The 17,978-nt window shown below is 41.3% G+C and overlaps 1 protein-coding gene across 2 annotated transcripts in view; it reads left to right on the forward strand.

Annotated features, from left to right (window-relative positions):
- The window catches only part of LOC109867753 (furin-like), a 179,527-nt gene that overhangs the window by 13,253 nt on the left and 148,296 nt on the right, over positions 1–17,978 (forward strand). For both annotated transcript variants that reach the window (XM_031802119.1, XM_020457030.2), the window contains exon 2: positions 6,296–6,604. In XM_031802119.1, coding sequence (XP_031657979.1) covers positions 6,416–6,604 — 189 coding nt within the window. In that variant the 5' untranslated portion in view covers positions 6,296–6,415. The remainder of the gene's footprint in view (positions 1–6,295; positions 6,605–17,978) is intronic.

Here is a 17,978-nt window from a genome sequence, read left to right on the forward strand (position 1 = left end):
TATCTACAGTGGGGAGAACAAGTATTTGATACACTGCCGATTTTGCAGGTTTTCCTACTTACAAGGCATGAAGAGGTCTGTAATTTTTATCATAGGTACACTTCAACTGTGAGAGACGGAAACTAAAACAAAAATCCTGAAAATCACATTGTATGATTTTTAAGTAAAAAGAGGCAGGGGTAGGGGTTCATAAAAATGTAAAATAACAAAACCTTGATTCTTGCGATACAGGCATTTGGAATATCGTGCAAAAACATGCATTCTAATTAATCTTATAAATTCTCTCTATCGCCCAGCCATAGCCTTAGTGTAACCTGCAACCTGCAATAGATCCTCCCAATTAAAGTTAAGGATGTTTAGTGAAATGTTTTTTTGACAGATCCAGATTTTAATGATCACCCTGGGACTTTGGGAAACCAATGGTTGTGTGACTCCACCTAAAGACTAATCATGATAAATAAATTGCCTTCAACTGTTTGAATAATGTGTGGTCCAGGTAGTGATAGGGTAAAAAATTGATACAGTTACATATTGGGATATTATTTTTGATGATATATTGTATCGTTTTGACAATATGGCAAAAAGAATAATTGCGCTAGTTGGCTGTACCTGCACCAACTCCGGTATTTTCCTTCATAACTTGTTCTCCATCTTCTGTTGAAATAGGGAGCCTATTTGTTTTCAGCACTTTTACTTAAATGACTGATCAAAACTCATTTTCTCATGGCTCTCTCTTGTCCTTCTGCAGAAGTCATATGTTGAGCAATATGTTTGGAACGTAGAATTTCAATAATTGTATTTGTCACGTGCCGAATAATAAAGATGTAACCCTTACTGTGAAATGCTTACTTACAAGCCCTTAACCTCTAAGGGATTGGTGTCCCTAAACCGGGGCAGTTGTTGCTCAATATGCGATAATGTGACTAGAGGGACATTGTCTTATATAGGCAGGAAGCTTAAATTCTTTTTAATCTAACTTACAATAACCAATTTACAGTAGCTATTACAGAAAAAAATACCATGCTATTGCTTGAGGATAGTGTACAACAACAAAACACTTTTATCAAGGCAACTGGTTTGATATGTTCACCTCTGAAGGTAAATAAATGTGCTTACATTCAGTAAACTTGCTCTAATTTCTCATCCTGAGGGTCCCAGAGATAAAATGTAGCATAGTTATGTTTAAGAAAATCTATTTTTATATTCAAATGTAGGAACAGGGGTCTACAGGTTGAACCCACTGCTGTCTCCGTCTCCACAGCCACCACGCCCGGTGGTTAGATGTGTGAAAGTTAGTCTATTTTCTGTAGGGAAGCTAATGATCCATCATGTATGACATTCCTGGGAGTATGTAAACTTAATTTTTTTATTACCATAGCATTTTTGTATGCTCTCTATAGGTATTTACTTGAAAATGTATAAATTGAACAATTCGACAAATTTGGGCAAACTCCTGGCAGACCTGATACAAAATATTGTGTAGTGAACTAATTATTCACTGGATCAATCTGAAACTTTCCACACACACTGCTGCCATCTTGTGGACAACATCTAAATTATACCTAGAATCCTATCTCAATGTATGGCCTTTCTGTTGCATTTCAAAGATGTATTATCTTTTACCAGATCTAATGTGTTATATTATATATCCTACATTCATTTCACATTTCCACAAACTTGTTTCCTTTCAAGTGGTATCAAGAATATGCATATCCTTGCTTCAGGTCTTGAGCTACAGGCAGTTAGATTTGGGTATGTCAAATTAGGCGGAAATTGAAAAAAAGGGTCCGGTCCTCTTAAACAAAAGTGCAGTTATAAGAAAATAGAGTTACTAAAGTAAAAAATAACAATAATGAGGCTATATACAGGGGGACCGGTACCGAGTCAATGTGCGGGGGTACAGGTTAGTCGAGGAACTCTCAACGCGCTCTACTTCAGCCCGTTGATGTTAATGGGGGCCTGTTCAGCCCTCCTTTTCCTATAGTCCATGATCAGCTCCTTTGTCTTGCTCACAATAAGGGAGAGGTTGTTGTCCTGGCACCACACTGCCAGGTCTCTGAGCTCCTCCCTATAGGCTATGTCATCGTTGTCAGTTATCAGGCCTACCACTGTTGTGTCGTCAGCAAACTTAATGATGGTGTTGGAGTCGTGCTTGGCCACGCAATCGTGGGTGAACAGGGAACACAGGAGAGGACTAAGCACACACCCCTGAGGGGCCCCAGTGTTGAGAATCAGCGTGGCAGATGTGTTGTTGCCTACCCTTACCACCTGGGGGCGGCCCATCAGGAAGTCCAGGATCCAGTTGTAGCAGGAGGTGTTTAGTCTCAGGGTCCTTAGCTTAGTGATGAGCTTTGTGGGCATCTTTGTTTCTGTTGGAGCGGTATGCAAATTGGAGTGGCTCTAGGGTGTCCGGGATTATGGTGGTGATTTGAGCCATGACTAGCCTTTCAAAGCACTTCATGGCTACTGACGTGAGTGCTGCGGTGCAGTAGTCATTTTGTCAGGTTACCTTGGCTTTCTTGGGCACAGGGACTATGGTGGTCTGCTTTAAACATGTAGGCATTACAGATTCGGTCAGGGAGAGGTTGAAAATGTCAGTGAAGACACTTTCCAGTTTGTCCACGCATGCTCTCAGTACATGTCCTGGTAATCCGTCTGACCCGCTGCCTTAAATGTTGACCTGTTTAAAGTCTTCCTCACATCAGCTACGGAGAGGTGATCACAGTATCGAATCGCAATACATATAGAATCATGAGAATCGCAATACACATCGTATCGGCACCTGAGTGTTGTGATAATATCGTATCGTGAGGTCCCTGGCAATACCCAGCCCTAGATCCAGACAGCACAGAGCAGACACATGAACAGCTAAGACTGCATCATCTCCGTAAGCTATGCCTCGGTGGCTTCCTGAGTCTCTATTCTCATTAGGCTGTCTGTGACTAACTGAAAGCCCATCTATGATGCCTGGACAGAGTGAGGGCTCTCAGGGGAGAGAGAGAGCTTTACCCACTCTGTTTTTAGATAGCGCAGCCTCAGCACAAATCACAGCTTAACTCTCCCCCATATGACAGATCACAGCTAAGCCTGAACAAACAAAAAAAAACAGAACAACGCAAGCTGCCTTCGCACAGTAGGACTTCTCTTGCAAGCAAACCTACTCTCTTGATCCTGTTCTTTCGCCCTCATCTGAAACTCTCTCTAAATTCAATTACGGCTCGACTTGTTTTTTAGATGAGTACTATTTCTGGTGTTTTTAAGTACAGCACAAAGACTTTTGAAAAAGTCCCTGATGCTGTTGTAGCCTCTTTAACAAGAGAAAGATGTCAAATAGAGCCTCTGTTTCTTTCTCTCTCGAAGGAGAAACTGTGTTGGAAGAAAACAAATTCTTTCTATGCATGCTGTGGTCTGTGGTCTCCTATTTTTGCTCTGTGCTGTGGCATGTGGGGGTGTGCACATTGAGTGAGCATGTATGGAAGTTTACATACACCTTAGTCAAATACATTTAAACTCAGTTTTTCACATTTCCTGATACTTAATTCTAGTAAAACAGTCCCTGTCTTAGGTCAGTTAGGATCACCACTTTATTTTAAGAATGTGAAATGTCAAAATAATAGTAGAGAGAATGATTTATTTCAGCTTTTATTTCTTTCATCACATTCCCAGTGGTTCAGAAGTTTTCATACACTCAGTAAGTATTTGGTAGCATTGCCTTTAAATTGTTTAACTTGGGTCAAACGTTTCGGATAGCCTTCCACAAGCTTCCCACAATAAGTTGGGTGCATTTTGGTCCATTCCTCCTGACAGAGCTGGTGTAACTGAGTCAGGTTTATAGGCCTCCTTGCTCGCACACGGTTTTTAAGTTCTATACACATTCTATACACATTTTCTATAGGATTGAGATCAGGACTTTGTGATGGTCACTCCAATACCTTGACTTTGTTGTCCTTAAGCCATTTTGCCACAACTTTGGAAGTATGCTGGGGGTCATTGTCCATTTGGAAGACCCATTTGCGACCAAGCTTTAACTTCCTGAGTGTTGTCTTGAGATTTTGCTTCAATATATCCACATAATTTTCCTCCCTCATGATACCATCTATTTTGTGAAATGCACCAGACTCTCCTGAAGCAAAGCACCCCCACAACATGATGCTGCCACCCCCGTGCTTCACGGTTGGGATGGTGTTCTTCGGCTTGCAAGCCGCCCCCCTTTTGCCTGCAAACATAATGATGGTCATTATGGCCAAACAGTTCTATTTTTGTTTCATCAGACTAGAGGACATTTCTCCAAAAAGTACTTACCTTTGTCCCCATATTCAGTTGCAAACCGTAGCCTGGCTTTTTTATGGTGGTTTTGGAGCAGTGGCTTCTTCCTTGCTGAGCGGCCTTTCAGGTTATGTCGATATAGGGCTCATTTTACTGTGGATTTGACTGTTTTACTGTTTCCTCCAGGATCTTCACAAGGTACTTTGCTGTTGTTCTTGGATTGATTTGCACTTTTCGCACCAAATTATGTTCATCTCTAGGAGACAGAACACTTCTCCTTCCTGAGCGGTATGACGCTACGTGGTCCCATGGTGTTTCTACTTGCGTACTATTGTTTGTACAAATGAACGTGGTACCTTCAGGCATTTGGAAATTGCTCCCAATAATGAACCAGACTTGTGGAAGTCTACACATTTTTTTCTGAGGTCTTGGCTGATTCCTTTTGATTTTCCCATGATGTCAAGCAAAGAGGTACTGAGTTTGAAGGTAGACCTTGAAATTCATCCACATGTACACCTTCAATTGACAGAAATTATGTCAATTAGCCTATCAAAAGATTCTAAAGCCATCACATCATTTTCTGGAATTTTCCAAGCTGTTTAACCTCTCTAGGGTATGTGGGACACTAGCGTCCCACCTGGTCAACATACAGTGAGATTGCAGAGCGCCAAATTCAAATACAGAAATACTCATTACAATAATTCAGAAAATATACAACTATTTTACATAGGTTTAAATATTAACTTCTTGTGAATCCAACCACAGTGTCAGATTTAAAAAATGCTTTACAGCGAAAGCATACCTTACGATCATTTGAGAACATAGCCCAGCAGACAAATCATTACAAACAGTAACCAGCCAAGTAGAAGAGTTACTTACACAAGTCAGAAATAGAGATACAATGAATCACTTACCTTTGATGATCTTCATATGGTGCACTCAGAATACATACTTTTTTTCAATAAATGTTCCTTTTTTTCGATAAAGTCTCTTTAAATCCAAAAACTCCATTTTATTTGCGTGTTTTCTTCAGTAATCCACAGGCTCAAACACAGTAACACCAGGCAGACAAAAAATCCAAATAGTATCCATAAAGTTCAAAGAAACATTTCAAACGATGTTCATAATCAATTCTCAGGTTGTTTTTAGCCTAAATAATCGATAATATTTCAAACGGACAATAACGTCATCAACTCTCTCGGTCACGCGCATGAAAAACCTCTGTGACACAGCAGGGTCCACTCATTCAGACTGCTCTTACTCCCTCATTTTTAGAATACAAGTCTGAAACAATTTCTAAAGACTGGTGACATCTAGTGGAAGGCATAGGAACTGCAATTTGAGTCCTAAATCAATGGATACTGTAAGGGCATTGAATAGAAAACTACAAACAAACAAAAAAATCCTACTTCCTGAATGGATTTTTCTCAGCTTTTTGCCTGCCAAATCACTTTTGTTATACTCACAGACACTATTTTAACAGTTTTGGAAACTTTAGAGTCTTTTCTATCCAAATCAAGTATATGCATATCCTATCTTCTGGGCCTGAGTAGATGGCAGTTTAATTTGGGCACCCTTTTCATCCAAAATTCCAAATGCTGCCCCCTACCCTAAAGAAGTTAAAGTCACAGTCAACTTAGTGTATGTAAACTTCTGACCCACTGGAATTGTGATACAATGAGTTATAAGTGAAGTAATTTGTCTGCCCCCTATCCTAGAGAAGTTAAAGGCAGTTACAGTCAAGTAGGCACAGTATTTTAACTTCTGACCCACTGGAATTGTGATACAGTGAATTATAAGTGAAATAATCTGTCTTTAAACAATTGTTGGAATAATTACTTGTGTCATGCACAAAGTAGATGTCCTAACCTACTTGCCAAAACTATAGTTTGGTAACAAGAAATTTGTGGAGTGGTTGAAAAACGAGTTTTAATGACTCCAACATAAGTGTATGTAAATTTCCGACTTCAACTGTACCTGTGTGTGTGTGCGTATGCAAATGTGTGTTTTTCCCCCTCTTTTTCTCCAGGTCACTGCTCTACTTGGCTGCTGTGAGGGAGCTCAGGGCTGTGACTGATAAGCAGTGATACTTCTCCACCCCAGACAGACGGACAGAGTGCCTCTTTCCGGTGCCCCTGCTCTCCTTTTCATGGATGCCAGGCTGGCCCTGCTGCAGCTTGGGACTCTCCTGGGTCTCCTGTCCTTAGCACTGGAGTTTACTTCTGAACCGACCGCTGCCGAGGAGGTCTACACTAACACCTGGGCAGTCCATATAGAGGGAGGACCACAAGAGGCTGACCGCATCTCCAGGAAACATGGTTTCATCAACCACGGCAATGTGAGTAGCACAGCAGTGGACTCTGTGGAGCCTCTCTAGTCAGAGTGTATGACCTGTCTATGCCCTGCCTATGCCCTGCATCTGTGGTCAGTTGAAGCCCTGTTCAGTTGAAGCCCTGTCAGTGACAACCTGCTCAACAGGCTTCAATGCACAACAAGACACATAAAGACATAACAGCCTATAAGCCCTCAGGTTTTGAGAGTGCATGTCATGGCTCGTCCATCCCTTAAGTTCAGCTGATAGCTGGCAGCTAAAGCCTGCACTTCTTCTAGTTAATTGGGGCATACCATACCATGCATATGTGTGTGTCTGTGTGTGGTAGTTTACGTGCCTCTGCCCAACACACAGCTGGGCAGTCTGGCTCTCCAGGTGGAGGGTTTTGCCAGTCAGTCTGTTTACTCTGGGTTCTATATGGAGCATCCTAGGAAAGAGTTATTTTAGGATTACATGGGAAGTATGATTGTAATTGGGGAAAAGAAACAAGCAGGTAAGTCTGAGACTAGCCTGTCTAGTGTCCTGTCCTCTTTTAAGCCTCAGCCTCCTTCCATATCCCTCGCTTTGTGGAGAGTGTGGGGAAGAGGGAGAATTTGTGTGTGCGGCTGTTCGTGTATTTGAGTCAATTGGAATTTGATCCTTTTTCATAAACACACACAGGCCCACAAATGTTGATCATTAGTATATATTTCTCTGGACTCCCCGGTTATGTGCTTTGTTATTGCCAGTTAGTAGTCCTTCTACTCCTTCATCTTTTCAATCACAGTTCAGTCGTTCCGCAGTAGACTTCACTCTATTTTCACGTATGCATGCAGTGAGCTTCACTACACACACCACTGAACAGCCGTCTGGATTCTTCCGTGGGAATACATGCATAGGAGGTTCTGAACTCCCAAACCTTCCTTCACCCTCTCCCCCCCCGAAAATAGGATTTTCAGAGCGGTTTGCAAAATGAATTTAGGTTTATCTTCTGCTTTCTTTATGTTGCTGTCCATGCAGCTTCTGTCTTGAGGACTGTTTTGCTAGCACAGACTGGAATATGATCCGGGATTCATCCAATGGCATTGAGGAGTATACCACCTCAGTCACCAGCTTCATCAAAAAGTGCATCGATGACATTGTCCCCACAGTGACGATACGTACATTTCCCAACCAGAAGCCATGGATTACTGGCAACATCCGCACCGAGCTAAAAGGCTAGAGCTGCCGCTTTCAATGAGCGGGACAGTAATCCGGATGCTAATAACAAATCCTGCTATGCCCTTAGACTAACCATTAAACAGGCAAAGAGCCAATACAGGGCTAATATTAAATCCTACTACACCGGCTCTGATGCTCGTCGGATTTGGCAGGGCTTGCAAAATATTACGGACCACAAAGGGAAACCCAGCCACGAGCTAGCCAGTGACTCGAGCCTACCAGATGAGCTAGATGCCTTTTAAGCTGGACGAGAGCACCAGCTGTTCTGTGATCACGCTCTCCGTAGCCGGTGTGTGCAAGACCTTTAAACAGGTCAGAATTCACCAAGCAGCGGGGCAGACGGATTACCAGGATGTGTGCTCAAAGCATGCGCGGACCAACTTGCAAGTGTCTTCACTGACACTTTCATCCTCTACCTGACCGGGTCTGTAATACCTATATGTTTCAAGCAGACCACCATAGTCCCTGTGCCCGAGGAAGTGAAGGTAACCTGCCTAAATGATTACCACCCCGTAACACTCGCGTCAGTAGCCATGAAGTGCTTTGAAAGGCTGGTCATGGCTCACATCAACACCATCATGCCGGAAACCCTAGACCCATTCCAATTTGCATACTGCCCCACATATGACACAATATCAATCGCATTCCACACTGCCCTTTCCCACCTGGACAAAAGGAACACCTATGTGAGAATGCTGTTCATTGACTACAGCTCAGCGTTCAGCAGCATACTGCCCACAAAGCTCATCACTAAGCTAAGGACCCTGGAACTAAACACCTGCAACTGCAACTTGGATCCTGGACTTCCTGACGGGCCACCCCCAGGAGGTGAAGGTAGGCAACAACACATCTGCCACGCTTATCCTCAATCCAGGGGCCCTTCAGGGGTGCGTGCTTAGTCCTCTCCTGTACTCCCTGTTCACCCACGACTGCGTGGCCAAGCACGACTCCAACACCATCATTAAGTTTGCTGAAGACACAGCAGTGGTAGACCTGACAACGATGACATAGCCTATAGGGAGGAGGTCAGAGACCTGGAAATGTAGTGCCAGAGTAACAATCTCTCCCTCAATGTGAGCAAGACAAAAGAGCTGATCGTGGATTATAGGAAAAGGAGGCCAAACAGGCCCCCACTAACATCGACGGGGCTGAAGTGGAGTGGGTCAAGAGTTTCAAGTTCCTTGGTGTCCACATTACCAACAAACTATCATGGTCCAAACACACCAAGACAGTTGTGAAGAGGGCACAACAACACTTTTTCCCCCTCAGGAGACTGAAAAGATTTGGCATGGGTCTCCAGATCCTCAAAAAGTTCTACAGCTGCACCATCAGGAGCATCCTGACCGGTTGCATCACCGCCTGGTATGGCAACTGCTCGGCATCTGACCGTAAGGCGCTACAGAGGGTAGTGGGTACGGCACGGTACATCACTGGGGCCAAGCTTCCTGACATCCAGGACCAATATACTTGGCGGTGTCAGAGGAAGGCTAAAAAAATGGTCAAAGACTCCAGCGCCAAGTCTAGGTCCAAAATATACTCCTTAACAGCTTGTACCCCCAAGCCATAAGACTGCTGAACAATTAATCAAATGGCTACCCAGACTATTTACACTTGACCCCTCCATCCTTTTTTTTGTACACTTCTGTTACTCTCTGTTTATTATCTATGCATAGTCACTTTACAAATTACCTCGACTAACCTGTACCACCGCACATTGACTCAGTACCGGTACCCCCTGTATATATCCTCGTTATTGTTATGTTATTTTGTGCTTTTTTTAATTTAGTAAATATTTTCTTAACTCGATTTCTTGAACTGCATTGTTGGTTAAGGGCTTGTAAGTAAGCATTTCATGGTAAGTTCTACACCTGTTTTATTTGGCGCATGTGACGAATAAAATGTGATTTTATTCGATTTTTTGATTTACCAGATTTTTTTTTTTCTGTTGTTATGTTAGTAGTTCTAACATCTGTCATAAAGTAATAGGAGGAGATGTGATATTGTTAATTTGTGAGATGCCTCTCATTGTCAAGCCCATCACCACTCAATTGTCTCCTTGGCTCTGATTGTTTACTTGTCAAAGTAGTGTCTCGCTCTCGGCTGGCTTTGATTGGAATTCATTGGTTATTGAGTTAATCTGGCAGGGATTGCTGTTGGGGTGCTATGAAAGGATTGTGCTGCAGAGGGAGAGAGACAGAGGCAGGGAGGGAGAGAGGGAGGGAGAGAGAAAAAAGATAGATAGATTGAAAAAGGCCATTAGAAATAATAGCCTTAAATAATGCCTAATTGAATAGGGCTATTAATTGCTTAATATTCTGCTCCGAGACAGTGTGCATGCATATTTCAAGCAATCAAACTCCACAGATTGATATGCATGAACACTCCAAATACACACGCCGCACACACAGTCTCACACACATAGTTACACATACACAGTCACACACACACACACACACATACACAGTCACTCACACACACACACACACACACACACACACACACACACACACACACACACACACACACACACACACACACACACACACACACACAGTCTCACACAGTCTTTCCCACAGAGGATAGTTTTGTGTTTATGTCTTCATCACAACCACTTTATGAAGGTACTTCTGACTGACAGGGACAAGGGAATGATAGTATTGGATTCCGATGCCATTTCCCTCTGTGCAGCCCTCTGGTATAGCCCCCACTCCCACCAGTATTCCCAGTTCGTGCCCAGTCTAGAGCATGAAACACCTGTAGATCTCCCAGACCAACCCTCTGCCAGTAAAGCGCAGGGCAGACAGACACTTATCCAATCAGAAAGCTAGGGCTTGAAGCACTGGCAGGGGTTTGATTGTGATTTTGGGTTTGATTGTGATTTTTAATAACTTAAATTGGCCTGTCTTTTTTAACCTTGGTACAGATCATCGCCTTGTGGTGATGTGACTTGAGCTTAATCAAGTCTCTCTCTCTCTCTCTCTCTCTCCCTCTCTCTCTCTCTCCTTCTAACTCTCTCGCTCTGCTCTTCTCTCTTTCCCTCTCTTCCCCGTCACTCCCTCCCTCCTAGCCACAGATGCTGAGGCAGACTCAGACTTATCAGTATAAAATAGTGCTGAGTGATTAACTGGAATTTCTGTTATTTTTTATTTTTTTGAAAAACTAATTGACTGAGGTCTGTTAATTTATTTGAATTCCATTTCGTTCGGGTTCTTTTCTGTGAGCTCAATGTGCAGTTTCTCGAACAAATCTCTATCGAATCAGATCAAACATCACCTGTTGTCAGATGTGTGCATACTGGTAGCAAAGTCAGGTGCAGGAAAGCAGAGATTTGTGAACAAGCGCACACTTTATTGAGGCAAAAGTGCAAAAAGCGCAAAACAGTCACAAGAATAATGTTTAATAATAAACATCTTTGTGAAATACCACAGAAAAAACAAACCAGTCTGGCGCGTAAACAACACACACGTAACACAAACAATCTTACACAAAGACATGATGGAGAACAGAGGAGTAAATATATGTAGATTGATTGGGGGAATGAAAACCAGGTGTGCAGGGAACAAGATGGCTAGAAAGCCGGTGACGTCGACCGCCGAACGCCGCCCGAATAAGGAGAGGAGCCGACTTTGACACCTGTGCAATGTAGTAGGGAGTTGTAGTTTCCAACAGGCCAATATTCTACATAGTTTAACGCAGAAAATGTGGCAATTATCTACAATGACCATAATCCACTGCACGCCTACTTGTCTGGTCTGTGTAGGGCAGACAAGGAGAGAGAGAGAAGAGACAGGTAGTGGTGAATCACTAAAACAATACAGAAATACACTATGGAAAAAGAAGGAACAGCACGTCAGAAATCAGCTCAATGTAATTGAAGAATCCATAGACTCTAACCACTTCTGGGAAAATTGGAAAACACTAAACAAACAACAACACAAAGAATTATCTATCCAAAATGGAGATATATGGGTAAACCACTTCTCCAATCTTTTTGGCTCTGTAACAAAGAATAAAGAGCAAAAACATATACATGATCAAATACAAATCTTAGAATCAACTATTAAAGACTACCAGAACCCACTGGATTCTCCAATTACCTTGAATGAGCTACAGGACAAAATAAAAACCCTCCAACCCAAAAAGGCCTGTGGTGTTGATGGTATCCTCAATGAAATGATAAAATATACAGACAACAAATTCCAATTGGCTATACTAAAACTCTTTAACATCATCCTTAGCTCTGGCATCTTCCCCAATATTTGGAACCAAGGGCTGATCACCCAAATCCACAAAAGTGGAGACAAATTTGACCCCAATAACTACCGTGGGATATGCGTCAACAGTAACCTTGGGAAAATCCTCTGGATTATCATTAACAGCAGACTCGTACATTTCCTCAATGAAAACAATGTACAGAGCAAATGTCAAATTGGCTTTTTACCAAATTACGTAGTACAACAGACCATGTATTCACCCTGCACACCCTAATTGACAACCAAACAAACCAAAACAAAGGCAGCCTTCTCATGCTTTGTTGATTTTGACTCAATTTGGCATGAGGGTCTGCTATACAAATTGATGGAAAGTGTTGTTGGGGTTAAAACATACAACATTATAAAATCCATGTACACAAACATCAAGTGTGCGGTTAAAATTGGCAAAACACACACATTTCTTCCCACAGGGCCATGGGGTGAGACAGGGATGCAGCTTAAGCCCCACCCTCTTCAACATATATATCAACGATATATCAATATTGGGGTTTTAAAACAATACAGCCATAACAATTTACGTAAAGTTACTTACTACTTAGATGTTGACTTATATCAATTACAATCAATATAGACAGCATATGGGTAATATTTGGCATTTACCTCTGCTAGATCACATTTATCAATAAAAGCACTATTCAGGGTTTTTGTCTGTGATTTTTTTTGTAAACAAAAATCTATTATAATCAAGACATGGGTAATAATAATCATGCTTATTTTGAACAAATATAAATGAAATAAATTTTACATACAGTATTTTATGGAAATGTTAAATGAGCCCCATTGAACACAAATGAAGGCCGGTGTACACACCACATGACGGACCGTTTTACTGTGTGTGTGGTGTTTCAAATGTATTTCTTGCACTTGACACTTCCTGTCCTTCTTGGGTCCCCCAGCTGCAATCTAGAATGATGAAAACACTTAGTTCAGGAATTTTACTAACATCTCACTCACATAATTGTTGGTTCTGTGGGTTGGGCGGATGGGGCACCAGCATCCTCCTCCTGAATCCTCCTCACGATGGCTGCAGAAGCTGCGGTCCTTGGGATACGTTGCCTTCTGTAGATTTAAGGTCTTACCCATGCCTTGCCCAGCTCCTCGAAAAAAAGCCATCTCCTCTGGAGCTTCCCTCTGTTTCAATCTGGGTTCAATACTATCCCGATGACAAACGCGGTGTATGCAGAAATGTCCAAGATGTTGAAGAATATCACAAGTGACCAGCGTCTTCCTTTGCAGCTGTAGCCAGTCACCGGCTTGTCTACATTTTTCACCCCTCATTTTGTGGCATTGTAATCCATTATGATTTCTGTTTTTGATGTTCCTGGCCACAGATTCTCCCATCCCTATGCAGCGTACTCATGAGTACCACATTTTTGCCTTTCTTTGGCACGTAGGATACTAGGGACATGTCGGCCGTGAACACAAACTTAGAGGAATTGATAGGCCTGTTCCGTGTATTCAACAGCTGAGCTGGCTCGTTTTTTCGTACTGTTCCTACCATCGTCAGCTTCCTCTTGAGGAGCTCCTGTCCCAGTTTGTGTGAAGTAAAAAAGTTATCGCATGTGTTGTTGTGGCCACGGAGTCCCTGTGTCACATCCAGGACAACCCGCATCCCTTGGTTCTTCTCAGGTGCTCCTCTATCTGGCTTCCCCAAATACCCTTTCAAGTTCCACTCATATGATGAAGCAGCATCACATGCAGCCTAGTTCTTGATTCCATATTTTGCGGGTTTAGACAGTATGTACTGCCTGAAGGGGCAGCAGCCTCTAAATGGCATAAGCTGCTCATCAACCGTAAAGTTGGGCCCAGGGTTGTAAACAGGGGAAGGCGGTCCACCCACATGTTCCACACTGACCTGATTGCAGCCACCTTGTCTCTCTGCCGCTGAGCTGGTCTGATTTCTTGGTTATCGAAGCAGATAATCCTGGAAATAATGTTTTCCAGAGACATTGTTGCACAGAAAGCTTCTCTGCCATTTTCTGCATCACACAGGAATTCTGTGGATTCCCCATTGAAAACACCAGCAAGGATAAGCACCCCAAAGTATGCATTTGCCTTTTTGTTGTTTATTGTCCTGCTGAAAAGTGAATATGTCACCCAGTGTCTGTTGGATAGCAGACTGAACCAGGTTTTCCTGAAGGATTTTGCCTGTGCTTATAGCTGTATTCTGTTTAGTTTCATGCTAAGAAATTCTCTAGTCCTTACCGATTCCAAGCATACCCATAACATGATGCAGCCACCACCATGTTTGAAAATATGAAGAGTGGTACTCAGCGATGTGTTGGATTTGCCCCAAACATAGCGCTTTGTATGCAGGACAAAAGTTAATTTCTTTGCCACGTTTTTTTTGCAGTATGACTTAAGTGCCTTCTTGCAAACAGGATGCATGTTTTGGGATATTTTTATTCTCTACAGGCTACCTTCTTTTCACTCTGTCATGTAGGTTAGTATTGTGAAGTAATTACAATGGTTGTTGATCCATCCACAGTTTTATCATATCACAACCATTAAACTCTGTAACGGTTTTAAAATCACCATTGGCCTCATGGTGAAGTCCCTGAGCAGTTTCCTTCCTCTTTGGCACTCTACTCAACAAACTGGATGCAGTCTATCACAATGCCATCCGTTTTGTCACCAAAGCCCCATACACTACCCACCATTGCGACCTGTATGCCCTCGTTGGTTGGCCCTCGCTTCATACTCGTCGCCAAACACACTGGCTACAGGTTATCTACAAGTCTCTGCTAGGTAAAGCCCCGCCTTATCTCAGCTCATTGGACACCATAGCAGCACCCACTCGTAGCACGCGCTCCAGCAGGTATATCTCACTGGTCACCCCCAAAGCCAATTCCTCATTTGGTCGTCTTTCCTTCCAGTTCTCTGCTGCCAATGACTGGAATGTACTGCAAAAATCTCTGAAGCTGGAGACTCATATCTCCCTCACTAGCTTTAAGCGCCAGCTGTCAGAGCAGCTCACAGATCACTGCACCTGTACATAGCCCATCTGTAAACAGCCTATCTACCTACCTCATCCCCATACTGTATTTATTTATTTATCTTGCTCCTTGACCCAAACTGGTGCTGGTAGCAGGGCAGCTTCGTTGTAAATTCTCATGGAATTTTATGCATTTTTCTTGTAGTTTTAACAGAAAACAGATAGAAAATTGTATGTTTAAACATTAAGAAACATTTTCCATTGGTCACATCCCTATCCTGCAGTGTATCGCACATGCGCTTAAATAAAGATGGAGTCTCCAACAAGAGAGTGATGGCTTGGTTGTGTAGGTAGGTAGAGAGGCAGGAATCTATATATAAATGAGTAGGGGAGAAGTTAAAAACAAACAGAAGAAACCAAAAGAACTGGAGGAACTTATTCAAGAATGGAAAAAAAATAAAAAATAAAAGGAAATTGGATGGAATATGGAGAAAAAAAACACAAAATTCTTCAACACAGGAACGCTATCAAAAAGAATGAACAGGAACTCGTTACTAAAGACGGAGTCATCCATGATTCTCCAAATTATATAAAAAAAGGAAGCTAAATATTTGAAGTAGATGTTTTCTTTTCTGTCTCCTCCTCACCCTATGAATGACGATTACTATAAGGAATTCTTTCCAAATAATAGTAAATAAATAATTTAACAAATGCAAATTACAGAGGAATAACATTTTGAGGCTATTAAGTTCTTTCATTCTAGAAAACTCCCAGGGCTTGATGGCATACTGGTAGAGTTATATCAAGCCTTTTTTTTTATATATTCAAAGCTCCTTTATTAGCTTGTTTTAACTGGGCTTATAGAAATGGTAGCCTGTCAGGTACTCAGCAGGATGGTCTGATTTCACTATTATTAAAACAAGACCCAGATGGCAAATATAAAGATCCAGTCCATCTAAAAAACTGAAGGCCTCTTACACTTCAATGATGTGATGCAAAAGTACAAGCGAAATGCATAGCACTCAGAATTAAAAAGGTTTTACCAGGTATTGTTCATCTGGATCAGACAGGTTTTTTACTTGGATAATACATTGGAGACATCTTTACGACAACTACTAGATATAATAGAATAACATACAACAACTAAGAAGCCAGGCATGGTATTCTTAGCGAATTTTGAAAATGCCTTTGATAAAGTAAGACTGGATATGATGTATAAATGCCCAGATTTTTTTTCCATTTCGGTTAGTCTCTTATTCAATGGGTAAAAGTAATGTATAGCAACCCCAGGTTTAAAATAGTAAATAGCTGCTACTTTTCAGAGAGTTTTGAACTGTCAAGTGAAGGTAAACAAGGGTGTCCGCTGTCACCATATTTATTCGTTATGACCATTGAAATGCTAACTATTAAAATCAGATCAAATAACAACATTATTAGAGTATTAGAAATCCAAGGCTTAAAAATAAATGTGTCCATGTATGCCAATGACTCACATTTTATATGAAGTCCGCAAGCTAGACACCTGCAATGTCTCATTGAAGATCTAGATAACTTTGCTGGTCTCTCTGGACTAAAACCTAATTATGATAAGTGTACCATATTTCATACTGAATCTTTAAATTACACAACTTTTACATTACCCTGCAGTTTGCCTATAAAATGGACTGATGGTGAAGTAGACATACTTGGCATTCATATTACAAAATATAGAAATTAGCTCTACACAATGAATTTCTATAGAAAACTAGTAAAAATAGACAAGATCCTGCAACCATGGAGAGGTAAATACCTGTCTATGTATGGAAAAATTACACTGATTAACTCCTTAGTCTTATCTCAGTTTAAACAGTTACCTATGGCGCTGATGTCCCTATATATACAATGAATATGAACTGGGTGGGCTGAGATGAATAAATATGAAAACACAAACCCACTTTCTAAAAGCTTCACTTAACAAACATTTTACTTCAAAATAGTAGATTACTAACAAAAGGTCATCGTTTGTTTAGAAATGGCCTCTTTTGCCTTTACGCAGATTGTCATTTCAAATGTTTGATTAATTGAAAATGAAACCTCGTTCAAAGTGTCTCTCTTTTTCAAACAAGCAATGTAGAGCTTGTTAGATATTCAATTTCATCCCCCAGAAAAATACAATTAATATTACAACAAATATTAAGGTTGAACTCAAATGTGCTGGTTGATAAAATACCTGCATTTATGGAAAAGATGTTTGAGAAGGGTATTTTGATTTTAAATGATATTGTAAATGGGAATGGTAGAGTTATTTATTTCGTGGAGCTATCGGGATTGTTATGGGAAGTTTTGCTCAATCCAAGATTACAACCAATTGATTACAGCACTACCCCAAAAACGGTGGAAGCAAGTGGCAGCGGGTGGAGGTAGGGAACTGGTCTGTCTGCACAATTTGCCATGTTATTGCCCTCGCGTAGCCGGTTTCTGGTCTCAAGTTCAGGAATGGCCGAAAAAGCATAATATTAATCTAGAATTGACCTTAGAAATAGCATTGTTGGAAGATTTGGAGAGACCTGGCCAGTCATTTACTAATATACTAATACTCTTAGTAATATGATTTATCTTCAACTCGCAATCTGTGGAATCTATTCAATTAGAGAGATTCAAATTGTATGTTAAACATCACAGCAAAGTTCAAATCAAATCAAATGTTATTTGTCACAAATTGTCGAACAATTCACAACAATACACACAATACACACAACCTAAAAGTAAAATAATGGAATTAAGGAATATATAAATATTATGTCGGAGTGGCATAGACTTAAATTCAGTAGAATAGAATACAGTATATACATATGAGATGAGTAAAGCAAAAATATGTAAATATTATTAGAGTGACTAGTGTTCCATTATTAAAGTGGCCAGTGATTTCAAGTCTATGTATATGGGGCAGCAGCTTCTAAGTTGCAGGGTTACGTAACCAGGTGGAAGCTGC

Source organism: Oncorhynchus kisutch, linkage group LG22, assembly GCF_002021735.2.
Source record: "Oncorhynchus kisutch isolate 150728-3 linkage group LG22, Okis_V2, whole genome shotgun sequence".
NCBI classification, from domain to species: domain Eukaryota; kingdom Metazoa; phylum Chordata; class Actinopteri; order Salmoniformes; family Salmonidae; genus Oncorhynchus; species Oncorhynchus kisutch.